This window comes from Leuciscus leuciscus, assembly GCF_965113295.1.
Source record: "Leuciscus leuciscus genome assembly, chromosome: 5".
NCBI classification, from domain to species: Eukaryota; Metazoa; Chordata; class Actinopteri; order Cypriniformes; family Leuciscidae; genus Leuciscus; species Leuciscus leuciscus.
Genome location: NC_138729.1, coordinates 39840865 through 39862383, shown reverse-complemented (window position 1 = coordinate 39862383; position 21519 = coordinate 39840865). Strand labels below are relative to the sequence as shown.

The 21519-nt window shown below is 37.8% G+C and overlaps 1 protein-coding gene and 1 long non-coding RNA gene across 2 annotated transcripts in view; one reads left to right on the top strand and one right to left on the bottom strand.

Annotated features, from left to right (window-relative positions):
* Positions 1–8383, top strand: part of LOC309500019 — a 56821-nt gene extending 48438 nt beyond the window's left edge. Inside the window, exons 2-3 of the long non-coding RNA XR_014206445.1 lie at positions 4564–5182; positions 8164–8383. This is a non-coding gene — a long non-coding RNA (uncharacterized lncRNA). The remainder of the gene's footprint in view (positions 1–4563; positions 5183–8163) is intronic.
* On the bottom strand, positions 63–3510 carry gpr83 (G protein-coupled receptor 83; the record flags this gene model as incomplete). Its single annotated transcript, XM_082169705.1, has 4 exons — positions 3075–3510; positions 2030–2155; positions 1751–1884; positions 63–540 (listed from the first exon to the last, which is right to left on the bottom strand). Exons 1-4 carry the CDS (start codon positions 3390–3392, stop codon positions 63–65), a joined length of 1056 nt encoding a protein of 351 aa, XP_082025831.1. The 5' UTR covers positions 3393–3510.
* Positions 8384–21519: the final 13136 nt, after the last annotated feature.

Below are 21519 nucleotides of genomic sequence, written 5' to 3'. Positions count from 1 at the left end.
TGTTTATAAAAAATATGATATTCTAAAAGAGAAAATAGAATGGTGAAATCTTGGGTGCTTCCTTAGGATTGCTGGATGGCATTGCCCTTCACAATACGGCCAATTAGAGGCAGGGCTCTGAGTTCCGCACGGAAGCTGTGATTGAGCCAACAGTATATAAAGGGGTTATAGCAGGTAGAGCTCATGGCCAACCAGTGGAAAGTAAAGTACAAGGCATTATTAGCCTGGATCATTTTACTTGACAGCAGCACAACGTAACAGTTTAGAGGAAACCAGCAGACAGCAAACACAGCCACCACTGCGATCAGCATTTTCAAAGTCGTCTTCTTCCTCCTGCGATGAGCGGCCGATTGAGCCAGTGTGACATCACCGACGGCATTCCGGAACCAAACCTTCTTGGCCACCACGAGGTATGATAAGGAAATAATCGCTAAAGGCAACACGTAGAGGAGGACAAAGGAGGCAAGATCCAGATATTTCCAGAAGAGATCGGAGGGATGAGGGAAGCTGGGCAGACATACCATCCGTACTCTGTTATTGCTAAAAGAGTCAAGAAGAGAAATCTTTCAAATGGATAGTTCACTCACAAAATGAAAATTCTATCATCAATTACTCGCCCTCATTTTCTGCAAAACCCAAAAGATTTGGCTTAATCTTCTAAAAAGCCTGGTTTCTCCTAAGTTTATTTTATTTTATTTTTTTATCCTGTCACCTGATGAAGTTACAGTTCCTTGCAACTGTAGTCTTCGGCTTGCTTAGTTGGGGACACTTAATATTCAGCAATATTATTGACTTGACTGCACTGAAAAAAATCTGTATTGTATAAAGCGCTATATAAATAAAGGGGACTTGACTTGACTTAAAACACTGAGAGGTTTTTGTCCAAAGTCTTGTGAAGAGATATGATCACTTTATATGATTAACAGATTTAATTTAGGCTTTTATTTACATCTAAACATTGATCAACATAAATAAACAAGGCACACTGGTAAACATGGAAGCTCAAACATACATGTGTGATGCACAAGAACCACTGAGGTTTGTTCTAGCATATGATGCACAAGCTTCTGTGTTTGTCAAATCTGATGTGTGCTATGTCCAAGACCTGGATTAAACAGCTTGATTTATATGGATTCGTTTTACGAAGCCTTTGTGACCTTCATGACCTTTCAGATCTTTTAAGTTTTGGTTACCTGCACATTCAATAGAGGGACAGAAACCTCTCAGGTTTCGTTAAATATATCTTAATTTGTGTTTCGAAGTTTAACCAAAGTCTTATGTGTTTGAAATGACAGAGTGAGTAAATGATGTCAGAATTTTCATTTTTGGGTGAACTAACCTTATAACATCACACTATTGTTAATGAAGAAAAGCCTATTATTTTTTCATTGTTTTAAGCAATTTCATGTAAAATAATTAATTAACCATGATAAACTAAATTGCATTTTTCAAGCTCATAACTAAAACTCATACAGTACAATCAAGGATGACAGATCAAATACAATGAGAGGCTTCACTGGGCAAAAAAAACGTATCTCTCTGAAGCACTTATCTCTCTATTCAGGCATGACTTTGAATGCAGATTTTTTATATTTTTAAATTTAACAGTGATTTCTTGTGCCCCTGCACTGTAAAAATGTTTTCACCATGACATTATAACATTCTTATTATTTCATCTAATTAAATTGTCACAAAGTAATTTTTACTTGATTTTCAAAATAAATAAGAAAGATTAGGAGAAAATTCATACATAAATTCAAAGCGCAGCAGTTTCTGGTAGATGGCATGAGGTAGAGAGAAGCAGGACCCCATCAGCCAGATGACACCGATCCAGGCTACGCCCTGAAGCCGAGACATCCGCTGTTTCATTGGATGCATCACCACCTGATGGACAGCAACAATCCCCAATCATGACTGCACATTGGTATTCACTGATTCACTAAGTTTTGATAAGAGGTGTGAAAAAGCTATTCACTCTAAAGGTTTCATTGATAATATTTTACAAAAGGCTGTTTGTGAGAACATTTACCTGGTGTCTATCAATGGCGATGGCAACCAGTGTAAGAACAGAGACATGGACAGAACAATACTGTGCAAAGCGGCTCACATGGCACATCACTTTCCCGAACACCCATGTACTGTAAACAAACCGAACCTGAGAGATCCAGATACATGAAAGAATTAAAAAGCATGCATGCACATGTTCACCCCCACCCAATCACAGAGAGATGAATCATGCACATTCTCTAGTCTTTGCTAAACAATTAACAATGTTATAGAGACAACACACCAAAACTCTAGAGGAATTATGCAGCATTATCCTACTCTTTTGCAAACGCTCTGTTTTGTTTGGAGACACCACCACCAAACACCAGTACATTATTAAACTGCTTCAGCTATTAATTGGCTCAGTGACAAATAAAGATGTCCAAGAAGATAACAGTGAGAAATCTTTTATAAATCCTGTTTTAAACCCATGTGTCAAGTTCTTAAACATTCTTATTCATGTTGGATGTATAATTTTAAGAACATTATTGTTTGTTTGCTTTTACAAATATTATGACTTCATGTGTCTAAAATTGTCAAGTGCTGTAAGAATAAAGTATTACATACTTAATAATTATTCACGAGTGTACAACAAACATTTTCAAAAATATTTTTTACATTTATTTTTAAAGTAATTAATATCAACTCCAAAAGACAAAAAACTGTCACAAAGGTGTAATATTTAATTGTTTTCTTGTCACATGATAAATAATGGCTTTTGTTGGTAAGCCCACACATAGATTTGGCAAAAACATATTAAGAAAAAATAATAAATAACCAACTTAGGCTATAGGCTACTAAGATTTCAAGAATTTCAGCCTTTATATTTTCCAATCTAAGGACAGTTACACATTCAATTTATGTTTTCTTTTTTGAGCGAATTGTATTGTTTAATGCATTTTTAATAGCTAAATCCAAGATTAGGACTATGAGCGATTGACCTGTTACAAAATTGCCAAGATTTTGAACTGCATAAAAAGGAACGAATAGCCTAATAATTGTATTTTAATAAAATAATATAAACTTACCAGTGTAAAAGGCGTGTTGAGGAGAGTTATAAGGATGTCAGCAATGGCTAAATTCATGATGAACAAACTTGTCACTGAATGCATTCTTTTATTCTTAATAACAACGTGACAAACCACCACGTTTCCGAAAAGCGAGATGACGATAATAACGGAATATGAGACGATGAGAAGCGCTCTAATCGTCGGTCTGTGAGATTCAGACTCGTAATTCGCTCCTCTCTCGTACATCGCGTCCAAAGAGAAATTAAAAAACGTGGAGAAATTCTGAAAGATATAAAACTGCGAGAATACATCCAAGGAGGTGTTTCTGAATGTCATCGTAACGAGATTATCCGGAGCAGGTGCTGTGTCAAAAACACCAAGGCGCAGTTCTGAGTCACTTTTGGACACAGTTCGGTGATGTTTGAGTCAGCCTGCTGCGCGAGCGTCAAGTGAAGCGGATTGGATGAAAGCCAGGGTCAGTGATGCGTCTCAACCCCTGGCATGATTCTAATCACAGTCTTCGCTGCCACTTCACAGACTCACACACACCATCACCACTTCTCAGTAGTAGCCTATGCGCCTCACTGAAGAAGGTCACTTTTAATTGAATTGAAACCCTCAATAAACCCATAAATCAAAAGGGGCTTTTAAAATTAATTTAAACGTATCCAAAAAAGAAATCAATTTAAGGGCTTCTTATTTTTAACAATTTTTAAAGATTTGCACAAGAGATTAACCTCATTCATACACTGATTAAAGTTGGGTTTAGATTTAAACCATCTGCATTTATGAATGAAAAACTTTCCAAAACATTACAATAAATTAATAACAAAATCACACTCTTTATTTTCCAGACATACACCAAACCTAATTTACTTCACCGTGGGTGGGAGCTCAATCCTCCTAGATCTTAACCAATTCTGCACCTCAATCCAAAAGGGTTGCACCATATCACAACAAAAGAAAACGTTCTCTATTTTCAATATTTGTTTCACAAAAAAACACAATTATTCACATCAAAATTAAATTTCAATCTTAAAAATTGATTAGTAGGAAAAATCTCATTTAAAATTTTGACCTCTTAAATTTAAAATTCACCTCCTTTAATGGCTCGTCCCTGCCACTTGTCGCCTGTTGTAAGACTGAAAATACTGGTTGAGGCCTGATTTATGGGACAAAAGGGCCCGGCTGGCTAATTAACATTTGAACTCACACAAGCACATGAACTAACAACAAAGAACTCACACAAGAACATAGTTTAATGCGAATGTTTATCATTGACTGTTATGCTTTTAGAATTTTAATTTGAAATGTCTCAAAGTGAGTGGTACAGATATCTCATATCCAGATAGATAAAATAAAAGGAAATAAGGTTTATAGAAGTTCATAGAAAACTGGTTTAGAGATAAGGCCAGATAAGGCAACCCCCCTTCTGTGGGATAGAAGCCATTTGAGGGTGGTCTCACCCCATCCCCCATATCACCTGGTCAGGAGAGAATAAAGGAAGGTGTTCTGACTCTCTCGGTCTCTTCTTCTTGGCTGGTCACGAATGGAATAGGGAGTTGCTGTCTCTCTCTCTCTCGCTCTCTCTCTCTCTCTCTCTCTCTCTCTCTCTCTCTCTCTCTCTCCCTCTTTCTCTCTCTCTCTCTCTCTCTCTCTCACAGGTCAAGCTGGGTAAGACTATTTGATGTAACCAATGTATAACCATGTTTTAGATATTTGAATTGATTGTGGAATTGATCTCTGATATCTGAAATATTAAATGGTTACATATGATTATTATAACTGATTTTGACATTGTTCATTTAATGGTTAAAGGAATAGTCAAACATTCGTTCACTTTTAGTGAGGCAGATTATTAAAACCTTTCATTTATGGAGTCAGATGAATTAACGAGTGAGTACATGATTAATGTATTGCAAATTTAACCAACCAATACTTTGCATGAGTGAGGACAGAACACGTGACAACCTTCCCCGTGTATTGGCGAACCGGCAGATTGGGCCAATATAGCGGGCCTTACAAAATGGTGACCTCGGACGTGATCTCAAAACAGATCAAAACAGTTTCACGAGAAATGTCCTTTTCAGCAAGTATTTGGGATTTTAAAATCAACAAGAGGTTTGGTCCGTGTACTTTTTGGTCATTTCATTTCCTGTTTGGAATGGAATAACGAGAAATGAAAACCAGCTCGTTTATTCGTTTTTTAGTTTAGTTTAAAAAAAGAAAAATGAGATTTTGGCTCGATTTTTCATTTTTTGTTTGTGGTTTACAAATCGGTTTATGGGTTCAATATTTCATTTGCACACGTGGGCGGCGCTGAAACGGCCCTTTCATCTGATTGGTCAAACCGCTCCGCCTTCAGTAAGCTACGAGCTTTTCTTTCTGTCAGGCAGAATAAGAGTCAGTACGAGTGCGGCACTGACAAATCATAGGCTACACTATAATAAAATGATGTCTGAAACCACCACTCACTGACAATGCACAATATTTGAAGCACACTATGTTGCTGCTCACGTAATTCGTGCTGCAAGCGACCCCATTAATGTGAGCCACAGTATATGACAGATTATTTTAGCATGATATATTTCCCATTGATAAATACAGTGCAAATAGTTACGTCTCTTTGGATAAAAGGGAAGTGGAAATAAAAATCAATAATAGGCTGAACTGTACCTTGATAATATGTCCGTAACATTTACCACTCTCGTCTTTTATTTACATCAGAAGGCCGGTGTAGGCGTGTGTGACGTATACATAATTTTGAAAATTGAATAGAAATAAAGATTATATTTATGAATGTATGCATGTGTAGCCTCAGTTCACATGAAAAGAAAGAGACAGAAAAGAGAGAAACTGCAAGTGAACGTACATTAGTACTGACAAAATTACCAGGTTTGGGATTAATTAAATCATGTCGGTTGAAGAGCACGGCATACCTTTAAAATGTTATTAGTTTTATTATAAAACAAATACAATTTTATTACATACTGAATTGGTCGATGTTTCTCTGAGTTTTCTTTATTATGTTGGCTTGAAAAAGCTAGCATATCAGAAAAAAAGGTACAAAAGCTGTCACTGTGGCGGTACCTTTTCAAAAGGTACACCTTTGTACCTAAAGAGTGCATATAAGTCCCTCAAAGTTATATATTGGTACCAAACGTGTACATATTGGTACCTAAATGGTACATATTAGAACCCTTTTGAAGGGTACTGTCCCAGTGACAGCTTTTGTACCTTTTTTTCTGAGAGTGTATGTTTAAACATTATTATTATGTATTATTATTATGAGAAATTGACTCCGCCTAGAACTTAAATGCATCACCAAACTCAGCTCAGACCTTCACACTGGTCTGACTCGCTAATATCTTTTCTAACTAGTGGTCTGGTCAGACTGACTTCCCCAAAAAAATCCATTGACTTGCCTGCGTTATTATCTGAGCAATGAAGGCAGTAATACTTAATGCTGTCCACTAGAGGGGGCGACAGGATAATACGTCTTTTCTACTCTTTCCCTGTTTGCATCAGTTTAAATGACAAATAAACGCATGAATTTCATTCATAAATAGGCATTATCTGTGTGTGTATGAGAACCAGCTTTACACTTCAAGATCTATCTATCTATCTATCTATCTATCTATCTATCTATCTATCTATCTATCTATCTATCTATCTATCTATCTATCTATCTATCTATCTATCTATCTATCTATTTATCTATCTATCTATCTATCTATCTATCTATCTATCTATCTATCTATCTATCTATCTATCTATCTATCTATCTATCTGTTTGTCTGACGGACTATAACAAACCATCTTTTTTAAACTGTTATTTAAAACGGTGGTCTGCTATATTTCACAAAGGAAGCCCATTTGTGCGGTCGTTGGCGTTATACGAGAAGGTCGACATTCTGAATATGAGCCTACTGTAAAATTAGATGTCTTAAAAATGCGGATTGATCATTGCAGAGTTATTCCAGACGCCTCCCGGTGCTATTCGCATTGGAATTGTGTAATCACAGATTATGAACAGATGTTTTACACAACAAGGATATATTCCCATTGGGTTGTCGGGTTTTCAACTTTAGACATAATTTTTTAACTTTTATAGCTACTGTACAAACTGTGTTAAACTTAGCTAACTCTAATGTAACAGTTATGGGTAGGTCATCTACGCACATGTTACGGACATATTATGGTACAGTTCAGCCTATTATTGATTTTTATTTCCACTTCCCTTTTATCCAAAGAGATATTTGAACTATTTGCACTGTATTTATCAATGGGAAATACATCATGCTAAAATAATCTGTCATTTACTGTGGCTCACATTAATGGAGTCACACTTGCAAGTCGCAGCAGCACGAATTACGTGACCAGCAACATAGTCTGCTTCAAATATTGTGCGTAGTTAACAGTGAGTGGTGGTTTCAGACATTATTTTATTAAAGTGCGTTTGTATTGACTCTTATTCTGCCTGACAGAAAGAAAAGCTCGCTTACTGAAGGCGGAGCGGTTTGATATAGTATGACCAATCAGATGAAAGGGGCGTTTCAGCACCGCCCACGTGTGCAAATGAAATATTGAACCCATAAACCGATTTGTAAACCACAAACGAAAAATGAAAAATCGAGCCAAAATCTAATTTTTCGTTTTTTAAACTAAACTAAAAAACGAATAAACGAGCTGGTTTTCATTTCTCGTTATTCCATTCCAAACAGGAAATGAAATGACCAAAAAGTACACGGACCAGGTTTGAACATCTTCTCTTTCTTCCGCCGCGATGGTAAGTAAACTTATTCTGCCCTTTATAGAAGTGTTGAAGAAATGTTTGCATTGTTTACGGGTCGGAATTAAAGCCCTTTGTTTAGAACGTGATGCGGTAGCCAGATGAAGAATGAAAACCCTTGTGCATTAGATTTTAAAGATCTCCTTATTTTGCCTAAGCAACAGGAAACGAAACAAGTGAGAATAACATCTTCCAAATAATTTATAACTCGATGAAGAGCTGAAAAAGTAAAGCCTAAAAGTTTTAAAATCAGGCGCATGTTTTCCGGCCATTGTTGAAACCAGCAACACGTGAAGAGAATGAGCAAACTAACAGAAAACAGAGAAAGAAAAATCTAAGTTTGTAAACGATCGGAAAACACGTGATTTTATAAATAAAAAGGCAGATCGATGCATTGTTTATGAAAAGAACATTTTGGGAAAACAGGATGATATTATGTAGCCTACAGGCTAAGACTCAAATATTAAGGCTATTGCTAAATGCTATTGGCATGCTGTTTTCAATCAAAACGCTCAAGGCTATGCTAAATGCTAAAGCCATGCTGCGTCCAAGATTAATGCTAAATGCTAAATGCTGGCTGACTGGTAGGCCCAAAAGCCACATTGAAAACATTAATATCCTATACTAAACCTTAACTAATCTTGACAGACTCTATTTTAAACAAAAAGACAAGTCGATGCATTTGTTTAAAAGCAAGTTTGAGAAAAACAGGATGATGTGATACATATTCATGTTTGCAATGATTCTGTTTGGATTTTCAAATTTGAAGTTGTGCTTAACACATTGTGCACATAGAACACAATTTGGTTATTTGTGCTACAACATGCACATTGGCTAATTTAAAGTTTATTCTTTAAACACAGGATTACTTTACTGTAAGTGTAGTTGAAACACTTAGGCAAAGGTGATATAGATGTTGTATTCTATTGTTTTGCTGTGGGTGTATTTGGAACACTTAGGTAAAAGGTTGTAGATGTTGTACACACTAAAAAAAAATGGTTCTTCAGCGGTTCTTTGCGGTGGTTAAAGGTCCCATGACATGCTACTTTTTGTAGGCTTTAATATAGTCATTAGTGGTCCCTAGTACTGTATCTGAAATCTCTTTCCAAAAATTCAGCCTCAGTGCAGAATTATAGCCACTACAAGCCAGTCCCAGAATGAGCTTCCTTCAGACAGGCCGTTTCGGTGTCTGTAGCTTTAAATACTAATAAGGAGGAGAAAGGCGGCGCAAGGTGGAGGGTGGGTGTGGCCTTGGCCATCTTGCGCAACGGTAACGTGGCATGCATGTTTACGTTGGATATAGCAATGGCACGAAGACACAGTCTTTCAAGCATTTCAGTTTGACCCAGAATCTGATCCAGATGGAGAAGCAACGGATGAAGAAGTTGCAACTCAGCGGCTCCAGCAGGACGTTTCCGAATGGTTAGTTTAAAATATTATGTCTGGATACGGTACTTTATTTGGATGGTTTACAGTTATTATTATGTAGCTAACGCGAACCTACTGTTGCCTTTTCATGAGAGATCTGTAACGTCTGTATTTATCTTATTACAATTACATCAAGCTCTGCGATCTTGAAATGCGGATATCGCGCGAGCCATATAACCAACAGGAAAACGGTTATCCAAATAACAAAGAAGTGTACAACACTCGCGTTACAGTGTGTGTATTCACACACATAAACTGCATAGCTGCATAGCTAATGTTACAGCCACATTCTACGTGTAAAATCTAGGTAACCATAAACAGTAAAGCAACATACTTATATATCATTAGTTGACTTACTTGTCCGAGGTGTGTAGCTGAGCCAAAGAGAGTGATCTAGACTTTAGTTTCAGACGTTCAGCAAGCACAGCTCTGTATTGACCCTTCTGTGTTCATTTGTACATCCAATTATTGAGCAATTGTTATGCTTCGCTCGCTCAAAAGCCATGATATCTCTCGTGGACAAACTAAAATCGCGCGCGCGCGTTCCTACTTCCTAGCGCATTTTCTCATGGGCGGAAAATATTCTCTGGGCGGGCAAAGCAGAGACAGGGGAGGTAACATTTCCTCCTTATGACGTCATAAGGAGGAGATTCAAGATCAGCGCATATGAGCCTCCATTTTCTCAAAGGCAGAGAAAGATAGCAAAAGCTCGATTTACACCGATTGAAATTTTTAGAAACTTGGGGACCATATACAGGCTAGGGGAACTCATATTAATGTTAAAAAACCTCAGAAAGTGAAAATTTCATGTCATGGGACCTTTAAGGTGCTATATAGCACCACTACCATTTAAAGAACCTGTTAAGCCCAGTTTGGTTCTTCAGCGGTTCTTTACGGTTCTTTGGGGTGGTTAAGGTGCTATATGGCACCTCTTATGGTTCGACATAGCACCATTTGACAAAGGTAGGTGCTATAAGGCACTTAAAGTGGTTCCCCTATGATTACAAGCCAATGAACCACTTTGAGTGCTATTTAGCACCATTTTTGTTTAGAGTGTATTCTAGGCCATGTGTCTGTGCTGAATTTGATGGCTATAATGTGATTCACAATGAATTTGAAAATCAGAAACAGCGAACGCATCTCATTAATCCTGAAACAAAAACCTTTTCATATTTAAGGCTTCAGAGAACTAAATATTGTTATGTTTGAATGTATTCTGAATTACTCTGAGATTTGATTTTTCCAAAATAGATTAATGGATTCGTATATTTCCACAAGATTGCGTCAGAGATTGGCGACGGCTAATAACTGATATCAGGAAGTGTGCGGGCGACTTGGATGAGAGGATGGGTTAGTCCGACTAGGATCAGCTTTACGCTGGTTGATTAACCTAGCTTGGACGCTTCCGATGACTTCTGTTCTAATTTAATAGTTTTGGAAAACGGTTGAATTAAGTTCCTGAAGTGCATCCAAGGGGGCTATTGTATATATATTTGGTTGTTGCGCGTGTACGGCAAAATCCCTAGATATTTAGCCGACTGCCTCAGCTTCTGATCTTCGGGGCTGACCACTTGTGTCGTGCATCCTTGGGAAGGACTGCAAAGCGATATAGTTTTCCTTATCTATAAACGGAAAAATATAAAGTAAGAGTAAATAGAAGAATCAAACATTATAATGGCCATTTAAAAAGACTAAATGAGAAGAAAAGGTATTTGAAACCTAGCAAAGGAAAAAAGAAAAACAGCGAATGTACATCTTATCAGCCCTGAGCCAAAAGGCCTTTTAATATTCAAATGTATTGACATGAGAACAAGTAGAGATTTGACCATGCGTTAAGTTGTTCCAGAGACTCTTCAGAGACCGAAAACAATATAATTTGACTTGTATTGTTAAAGAATATAATTATATTATAACTTGAATTATAATAAACATTATATTACACTCGCCGAGCAGGACAATAATTGGAGAAGTGTGACTTTCGTCATTAAAATTTAATTTCTGAAACAGAATTTCATTTGTGTGCTACCCAGTGCCAAAAAGGGGGGAGTATGCCTTTATTTTTCACCGTTAGAAAACACGGCTAGGAGTGTGGCACAGGTAATAGCACGCTAAATAATCCCTGACTGGGGTGCACCAACTGAATTGAATCTGATAAGATAAGTAAATTTACAAGGAGGGTGTGAAATGCTAAACAGCAGACAGAAGTACCACAGTTTTTTGCAGGTCAAAAAATATCTGCAGAAATTAAAATGTGTGAATGCATTGCACATGCAGCAGACTGAAGGCTGAACTGAAAAAGCAGCTTCAAGTGTCACAACACACTGAGACAACAGCAACAATTCAGACGTGGTCAATGAAACTCGGTTTCATGTGACATCTGGAATTAAAATTGCTAACAAGTAAAAGAATTCTACACGTCTGAATTTAATGCTTTTGAAATATTGGAATTATCTGTGGTTCGCTCTCCTCTGTTTTCTGTCTCAGGCTTAGGCTACTTCTGCAAAATGGTGGAGCCCACCTGGAGCAAATCCAGGACAGCGGAATTGTTCGAACATAACCTGAGACTCGGGAGATGGGTGAAAAGACATTATAAAAGGCCTTTTCACACGTCACACTATCACATTACTGCATAAATATGGCCTCCCAGTTTAGAACTGTGTAAACTCGCGCTAAATCGGCCCAAAGTCCGGCGTCCGACCAGCGCGGAAGGTTATCACGTGTTCCTGTCCTTTTCTCATGCGGAGTATTGGTTGGTTATATTTGTAATACATTAATCATGTATTCTCTCGTAATTTCATCTGACTCCATAAATGAAAGGTTTTAATAATATCTGTGCCTCACTAAAAGTGAGCAAATGTTTGACTATTCCTTTTAACCATTAAATGAACAATGTCACAATCAGTTAGAATAATCACGTAACAATTTATTATGTCAGGTAAATGTATCATGCCAATTTCATAATCAATTCAAAGATAATCGATACAAAACATCAAATTCTTCGGAATAAAGAAAAGATGCAAACCCAACATTAAGAAATACATGAGGCTGAGAGATCTCGGTCTCTCAGCCTCACGGGCCATCTGAAGTACAGAAAAGGCCTCGATCTCCCTACTGCAATTCCTTAAATAGACAAGCCTTTTACCTGGAAACATGTAACAATAGAAATTTGCATGCAGTGGTCGCATCTTCATGGGGGTGGGAGACCATTTGCTTGAGAGATCACCTTCCCTTGTAAGTCAGTTATCCATAAACTCTTAAAGACCTTACTACCTTTTATTTTATCTGTCTGGATATGAGATATCTGTACCAGTCGCACTGTGACATTTTAAATGATACCAAACTTGAAAATACTCTGTGATAATCATACACATTAAACTATACATTTTCTTGGGTGATTTCAGGTGATGATCTGAGCATAAGAGAGAGGGGTGAGGGGAAAAGGAAAACGATGTAGATTACATGACTCGGGGGTGAGACTTTGTCTCTGGTGCATGAGAGCCAGTTCAAATGCTAATCTCCAGAGAGGTCCTTTTGTCCTCTCAGGGTCTGGTCAGCCCCAAAACAGACTGTCTGGAATTTCCTAATTTATCAATTCTTACAGTTTTCCCTCCTTGACTCCGTGGGTCAAATTCAAATGAGCTCCTATGGAGTCACTGATAAACGTCTGTTGTCATTCTTGAGATGTCACCCAAAAATTGTCTTTTCAATGTTGGCATCTGTAGAAGCTTGCAGAGGGCTGTGTTCACCTGCAGAACACCTGGTCTCACCAGGTGTATGTTGCTTGAGTCCAGCAGGTGGATGAATGCATTCAGGTTCTCTTCCTGTAATCCTGTGACGTGAGCAAAGTTCATAGAGTCAATCTGGACCTTTGTGACTTGTTCAGTTGATGTGTCACTCCTCCATGGAGAAACTTCTGCTTCTCTGGCACCTTCTCCACGATGATGATCTGACCCTTCTTGACCGATCCTGTCACCTCCAGCGGTGGGGTTGTCTGGGCAGACCTCAGTGGATGAAGGGCTTCTCCTTAGTTCACACTGCTTTGTGTGAAAAGCTTGAGACACCTGAAAAGCATCTTAAATGTCCACTTCACGATTGAGCACTTATGAACTTGAAGTCATATGGAAATGCATGGGAACACATAATGCAACAAAACAAAATCATGTCATGTCTAATATAAAATATCATGTTCATGTCAGCAAGTGCGAATGGTACATCTGGTCTCAAATGTTTCTCAGGGTCATGCAGAATGGTCTCATTTTAAATATCCAATTCTTCACTACCACTGTGATGTTAAATGGTAGTGGAATTTAAATATTCTTGGTCTGAATTATTCAAAGGAAATGCAGCAAGAGGTCGGTGTAACCTAAATAAATAACAGCAATAATAATATTCCATCACAATTAGGATCAAAATGAGTTTCAGAAATGTTTTTCTGAACTACTCAAAGGTAATGCAGAAATCAAAATAAGTTTCAGAAATTAAAATCAAAATGGGAAAGAGGAAAATGCAGAAATAAAAGTAAGTTTCAGAAATAAAAATAAAAAAATGGGAAAGAGGAAAAATGCAGAAATCAAAATGGGCTAGAGGTCAGTGTAAACCAAATAAATGGTAGGATCAATGGTTTTATGTGTTTGTGTCTTTTAGAATGTCAGAGTGTTTTTGTCTGCGAGAGAGAGAGAGAGTGTGTGTTTGTGAGAGAGTGTGTGTGTGTTAATCTGGCTAAATCACAGTCGATGACAGAGTTGAATTGTAAATTTTGTAATTGATTGAAGCGCTCACACTTCAGATCTATCTTTTATTTTATTTTTTTATGATGTTTCTGTTATTAGTGGTGTGTTGACAAATCAGGGGCCCTCTGATCTTCCAACCACCCTAATAACAATCAGAAAATTTGAACATTTTGAAATTTGATAGCAGGTCTGTCTCTGCTTTATAATTCGCATCATTGACTTGTGACTGTAGCCATTCATATGTATATTTCAGTGTTTCCCATGAGTTGGCAGTGTGTGTTGTGAATAGCGCATGCCATGTGTGTCTCTTTTAGACTGTCATCATGGGATCAGTTTTACCATCCTATGTGTGTGAAGCTATCTGGATCTGTTAGTGTGAAGATGGACAGTAGATCTTTAGTGAAGTGACACTTTTGGACTCTATGTCATCTTTATCTTCTTATGATGTGTAGTGTGGGAGGTGTGTGTTCAGTGTTCATGTCTCGGAGATGGGTGGAATATAATCTATAACAATTGTGTTGCAAATTTAGTTCCAGTTCTAAACTGGGAGGCCATATTTATGCAGTAATGTGATAGTGTGAAGTGTGAAAGGCCTTTTGTAATATCTTTTCACCCATCTCCCGAGTCTCAGGTTATGTTCTAACAATTCCGCTGTCCTGGATTTGCTCCAGGTGGGCTCCTGTCCCCTCCTTTCACCCGTCTTCTGAGGAATTTGCAAAGTAAGCCTGAGACAGAAAACAGAGGAGAGCGAACCACAGACAGACAATTCCAATATTTCACAAACATTAAATTCAGACGTGTGGAATTCTTTCACTTGTTCCATTATCATGTCAGTTGCAATTTTTAATTCCAGATGTCACATGAAACCCAGTTTCATTGACCAAGTCTGAATTGTTGCTGTTGTTTCAGTGTGTTGTGACACCTGAAGGCCGCTGCATGATCAGTGCAATGTTCATTGCTTTCTCTCATTACAGCCAGATTTGTTAGTGTCGTTCACACATTTTAGTTAGTGCAGATATTTTTTGACCTGCAAAAAAACTGTGGTACCTCTGTCCGCTATTTAGCATTTTACACCCTCCTTGTAAATTTACTTCTCAGATTAGATAACATTTTAGTTGTTGCACAATTTGGTTTGCTATTACCTGTGCCACAATTCTAGCCGTGTTTTCTACCGGTGAAAAATAAAGGCTTACCCCTCCGCTTTTGGCACTGGGTAGCACACAAATGAAATTCTGTTTTAGAAATTCAGTTTTAATGACGAAAGTCACACTTCTCCAATTGTTGTCCTGCTCAGCGAGTGTAATATGTTTATTATAATTCAAGTTATAATATAATTATATTCTCTAACAATACAAGTCAATTATATTGTTTTCGGTCTCTTAAGAGTCTCCGGAACAACTTAACGCATGGTCAAATCTCTGCTTGTTCTCATGTCAATACATTTGAATATGAAAAGGCTTTTGGCTCAGGACTGATAAGATGTACATTCGCTGTTTCTCTTTTTTCTTTTCTAGGTTTCAAATACCTTTTCTTCTCATTTAGTCTTTTTAAATGGTCATTTTAACGTTTGATTATTCTATTTACTCTTACTTTATATTTTCCGTTTATAGATAAGGAAACTATATCGCTTTGCAGTCCTTCTCCTAAGGATGCACGACACAAGTGGTCAGTCCCGAAGATCAGAAGCTGAGGCAATGGCTAAATATCTAGGACGTTGCCGTAATCCCAACGCGCAACAATCAAAGATATATTCAGTAGCCCTCTTGGATGCCCTTCAGGAACTCAATTCAACCGTTTTCCAAAACTATTAAATTAGAACAGAAGTCATCGGAAGCGTCCAAGCTAGGTTAATCAACCAGCGTAAAGCTGATCCTAGTCGGACTAACCCATCCTCTCATCCAAGCAGCCCGCACACTTCCTGATATCAGCTATTAACCGTCGTTAATCTCTGACGCAATCTTGTGGAATATACGAATCCGTTAATCTATTTTGGAAAAAACAAATCTAAGAGTAATTCAGAATACATTCAAACATAACAATATTTCGTTCTCTGAAGCCTTAAATATGAAAAGGTTTTTTGTTTCAGGATTAAATTAGATGCGTTCGCTGTTTCTGATTTTCAAATTCATTGTGAATCACATTATAGCCATCAAATTCAGCACAGACACACGCGTTTACTTCAGTTAACACAGGACACATGGCCTAGAATACAACATCTACAACCCTTTTACCTAAGTGTTCCAAATACACCCACAGCAAAACAATAGAATACAACATCTATATCACCTTTGCCTAAGTGTTTCAACTACACTTACAGTAAAGCAATCCTGTGTTTAAAGAATAAACTTTAAATTAGCCTATGTGCATGTTGTAGCACAAACAACCAAATTGTGTTCTATGTGCACAATGTGTTAAGCACAACTTCAAATTTGAAAATCCAAACAGAATCATTGCAAACATGAATATGTATCACATCATCCTGTTTTTCTCAAACTTGCTTTTAAACAAATGCATCGACTTGTCTTTTTGTTTAAAATAGTCTGTCAAGATTAGTTTAGGTTTAGTATAGGATATTAATGTTTTCAATGTGGCTTTTGGGCCTACCAGTCAGCCAGCATTTAGCATTTAGCATTAGTCTTGGACGCAGCATGGCTTTAGCATTTAGCATTAGTCTTGGACGCAGCATGGCTTTAGCATTTAGCATTAGTCTTGGACGCAGCATGGCTTTAGCATTTAGCATTAGTCTTGGACGCAGCATGGCTTTAGCATTTAGCATTAGTCTTGGACGCAGCATGGCTTTAGCATAGCCTTGAGCGTTTTTATTGAAAACAGCATGCCAATAGCATTTAGCAATAGCCTTAATATTTGAGTCTTAGCCTGTACATAATATCATCCTGTTTTCCCAAAATGTTCTTTTCATAAACAATGCATCGATCTGCCTTTTTATTTATAAGATCACGTGTTTTCCGATCGTTTACAAACTTAGATTTTTCTTTCTCTGTTTTCTGTTAGTTTGCTCATTCTTTTCACGTGTTGCTGGTTTCAACAATGGCCGGAAAACATGCGCCTGATTTTAAAACTTTTAGTCTTTACTTTTTTAGCTCTTCATCAAGTTATTAATTATTTGGAAGATGTTATTCTCACTTGTTTCGTTTCCTGTTGCTTAGGTAAAATAAGAAGATCTTTAAAATCTAATGCACAAGGGTTTTCATTCTTCATCTGGCTACCGCATCACGTTCTAAACAAAGGGCTTTAATTCCGACCCGTAAACAATGCAAACATTTCTTCAACACTTCTATAAAGGGCAGAAAAAGTTTACTTACCATCGCGGCGGAAGAAAGAGAAGATGTTCAAACCTCTTGTTGATTTTAAAATCCCAAATACTTGCTGAAAAGGACATTTCTCGTGAAACTGTTTTGATCTGTTTTGAGATCACGTCCGAGGTCACCATTTTGTAAGGCCCGCTATATTGGCCCAATCTGCCGGTTCGCCAATACACGGGGAAGGTTATCACGCATTCTGTCCTCACTCATGCAAAGTATTGGTTGGTTATATTTGTAATACATTAATCATGTATTCTCTCGTAATTTCATCTGACTCCATAAATGAAAGGTTTTAATAATATCTGTGCCTCACTAAAAGTGAGCAAATGTTTGACTATTCCTTTTAACCATTAAATGAACAATGTCACAATCAGTTAGAATAATCACGTAACAATTTATTATGTCAGGTAAATGTATCATGCCAATTTCATAATCAATTCAAAGATAATCGATACAAAACATCAAATTCTTCGGAATAAAGAAAAGATGCAAACCCAACATTAAGAAATACATGAGGCTGAGAGATCTCGGTCTCTCAGCCTCACGGGCCATCTGAAGTACAGAAAAGGCCTCGATCTCCCTACTGCAATTCCTTAAATAGACAAACCTTTTACCTGGAAACATGTAACAATAGAAATTTGCATGCAGTGGTCGCATCTTCATGGGGGTGGGAGACCATTTGCTTGAGAGATCACCTTCCCTTGTAAGTCAGTTATCCATAAACTCTTAAAGACCTTACTACCTTTTATTTTATCTGTCTGGATATGAGATATCTGTACCAGTCGCACTGTGACATTTTAAATGATACCAAACTTGAAAATACTCTGTGATAATCATACACATTAAACTATACATTTTCTTGGGTGATTTCAGGTGATGATCTGAGCATAAGAGAGAGGGGTGAGGGGAAAAGGAAAACGATGTAGATTACATGACTCGGGGGTGAGACTTTGTCTCTGGTGCATGAGAGCCAGTTCAAATGCTAATCTCCAGAGAGGTCCTTTTGTCCTCTCAGGGTCTGGTCAGCCCCAAAACAGACTGTCTGGAATTTCCTAATTTATCAATTCTTACAACTGGATCGAAATTTGCAACACAATTGTTATAGATTAGATTCCACCCATCTCCTAGACATGAACACTGAACACACCCCTCCATCACTATACCCTCACAGCATCATCACCTGGGGTAGATGGTCTATCCAGGCTGAACACTGCACATCAGACGAAGATGTGTCATCTTCGCACTAACAGATCCAGATAGCTTGACACACACAGGGTGGAGCTGATCTCATGATCATGGTCTAACAGAGACACAGAGAATAGCATACGCTATTCACAACAAACTGCTAACTAATGTAACACACATGAACAACTGAATGGCTACAGTCACAAATCAAGACAAATTCTAAGGCAGACCTTCCATTCAATTTCAAACTCTATGATTGTTGGTGGGAGTTGGAAGATCAGAGGGCCCCTGATTTCTCAACTTACCACTAATAACAGAAACATAATTAAAATGGATAAATCTGAAGTGAGACCAATTCAATCAAGTAAACATTTTTTTTATAATTCAACTCTGTCATCGACTGTTACTTAGCCAGATCAATACACACACTCTCAAACACACTCTCACAGACACACACACACACCAACACACACACACACACACACACACACACACACACACACACACACACACACACACACACACACACACACACACACACACACACACACACACACACTCACACACACACACACAAACACACACACACACAAAAACACTCTCACAGACAAAAACACACTCTGGCATTCTAAAAAAAATTCTCACACAAACACACAAAACCATTGATTGGTTTACACCGACCTCTTGCTGCATTTCTGAAACCTATTTTGATTTCTGCATTTTTTCCTTTGAGTAATTCAGAAAAACATTTCTGAAACTTATTTTGATTTTAATTTTCTGAAACTTATTTTGATTTCTGCATTTTTTCCTTTGAGCAATTCAGAAAAACATTTCTGAAACTTATTTTGATTTTAATTTCTGAAACTTATTTTGATTTCCTTTGAGTAATTCAGAAAAACATTTCTGAAACTTATCTGCATATTTGTATATTGTCCATTTTACTTGCAACAATGTATTTGGACATCAATTCAATTGAATCTCTATGTTTGGTTACACCAAAATAGCACTGGTTGTTTTGTTAGAATGCCATTTATTTAAATGTTTCTAGAAACAGGGTAAGAGCTTGTAAGATCTTCCTTTGTCCTTCATTGACCCTCTATAGGAGTACTATTGGCGTGGTAATTAAAAATCAGGTAATTAATGAGACCAAATGTACCACTCACATTTTGCTGACATGAACATGGTATTTTACATTGATTTTACATTTTACATGATTTTGTTTTATTATGCATTATGCATTCGTATGCATTTCCTTATGACTGTAAGTTTATATGTGCTCAATCGTGAAGCGGACCTTTAAGATGCTTTTCAGGTGTCTCACACAAAGCAGTGTGAACCAAGGAGAAGCCCTTCATCCACTGAGGTCTGCCCAGACAACCGTACCGCTGGAGGTGACAGGATTGGTCAAGAAGGGTCAGATCATCATCGTGGAGAAGGTGCCAGGGAAGCTGAAGTTTCTCCATGAAGGAATGACACGTCAACTGAACAAGTCACAAAAGGTCCAGATTGACTCCATGAACTTTGCTTACGTCACAGGATTACAGGAAGAGAACCTGAATGCATTCATCCACCTGCTGGACTCAAGCTATACACCTGGTGGGAACAGGTGTTCTGCAGGTGAACACAGCCACTGAGCTTCTACAGACACCAACATTGCAAAGACAATTTTTGTGCTACGTCTTCAAGGATTATAACAAACGTCTTACTGTGACCCCGTAAGTGTTCATCGGAATGTGACCCACGGGATCAAGGAGGGAAACTGTAAGACTGAAAATACTGGTTGAGGCCTGATTTATGGGACAAAAGGGCCCGGCTGGCTAATTAACATTTGAACTCACACAAGCACATGAACTAACAACAAAGAACTCACACAAGAACATAGTTTAATGCGAATGTTTATCATTGACTGTTATGCTTTTGGTGTCATTTGAAATGTCTCAAAGTGAGTGGTACAGATATCTCATATCCAGATAGATAAAATAAAAGGAAATAAGGTTTATAGAAGTTCATAGAAAACTGGTTTAGAGATAAGGCCAGATAAGGCAACCCCCCTTCTATGGGATAGAAGCCATTTGAGGGTGGTCTCACCCCATCCCCCATATCACCTGGTCAGGAGAGAATAAAGGAAGGTGTTCTGGCCCTCTCTGGCTCTCTTCTTCTTGGCTGGGTACGAATGGAGTAGGTGGTCTTTCTCTCTCTCTCTCTCTCTCTCTCTCTCTCTCTCTCTCTCTCTCTCTCTCTCTCTCTCTCTCTCTCTCTCTCTCTCTCTCTCTCTCTTTCTTTCCCTTTCTCTCTCTCTATCTCAGGTACAAGCTGGGTAAGATTATTTGGTGTAACCAATGTATAACTATATGCTCTAGATATTTGAATTGATTGTGGAATTGATCTCTGATATCTGAAATATAAAATTACTACAATGTGATTATTTTAACTGATTTTGACATTGTTCCTTTAATGGTTAAAATAAATAGTCAAACATTCGCTCACTTTTAGTGAGGCACAGATATTATTAAAACTTTTCATTTATGGAGTCAGATGAATTAACAAGTAAATACATATGATTAATGTATTAGAAATTTAACCAACCAATACTTTGCATGAGTGAGGACAGAACACGTGATAACCTTCCCCGTGTATTGGCGAACCGGAGATTGGACCAAATATAGCGGGCCTTACACCTGTCAATGATGTAATATCCGCGTTATCCCTGGTTTCCGCATACTGTCTATGGTTTCCGCTCGAACTGCCATATAGTAATCATGGCTACAGACGTGGACAACGCTCTTGGTTACTAACGTAACCTCGGTTCTCTCTAGATGAGGGAACGAGTGTTGCGTAAGCTAGCTTACGCTACGGGAAAAACCCTTTTCTCGAGAATACTGAAGCCAAAAAATTATCCTTAATTTTTGCATAAGTTTAAAACGCATTGCTGCATAAGCAGACCTAGGCAGAGCGGCTCGCGCGCCTATTGGTTGCTCAGCAGTAACTGCTGCAACCTATCCAGG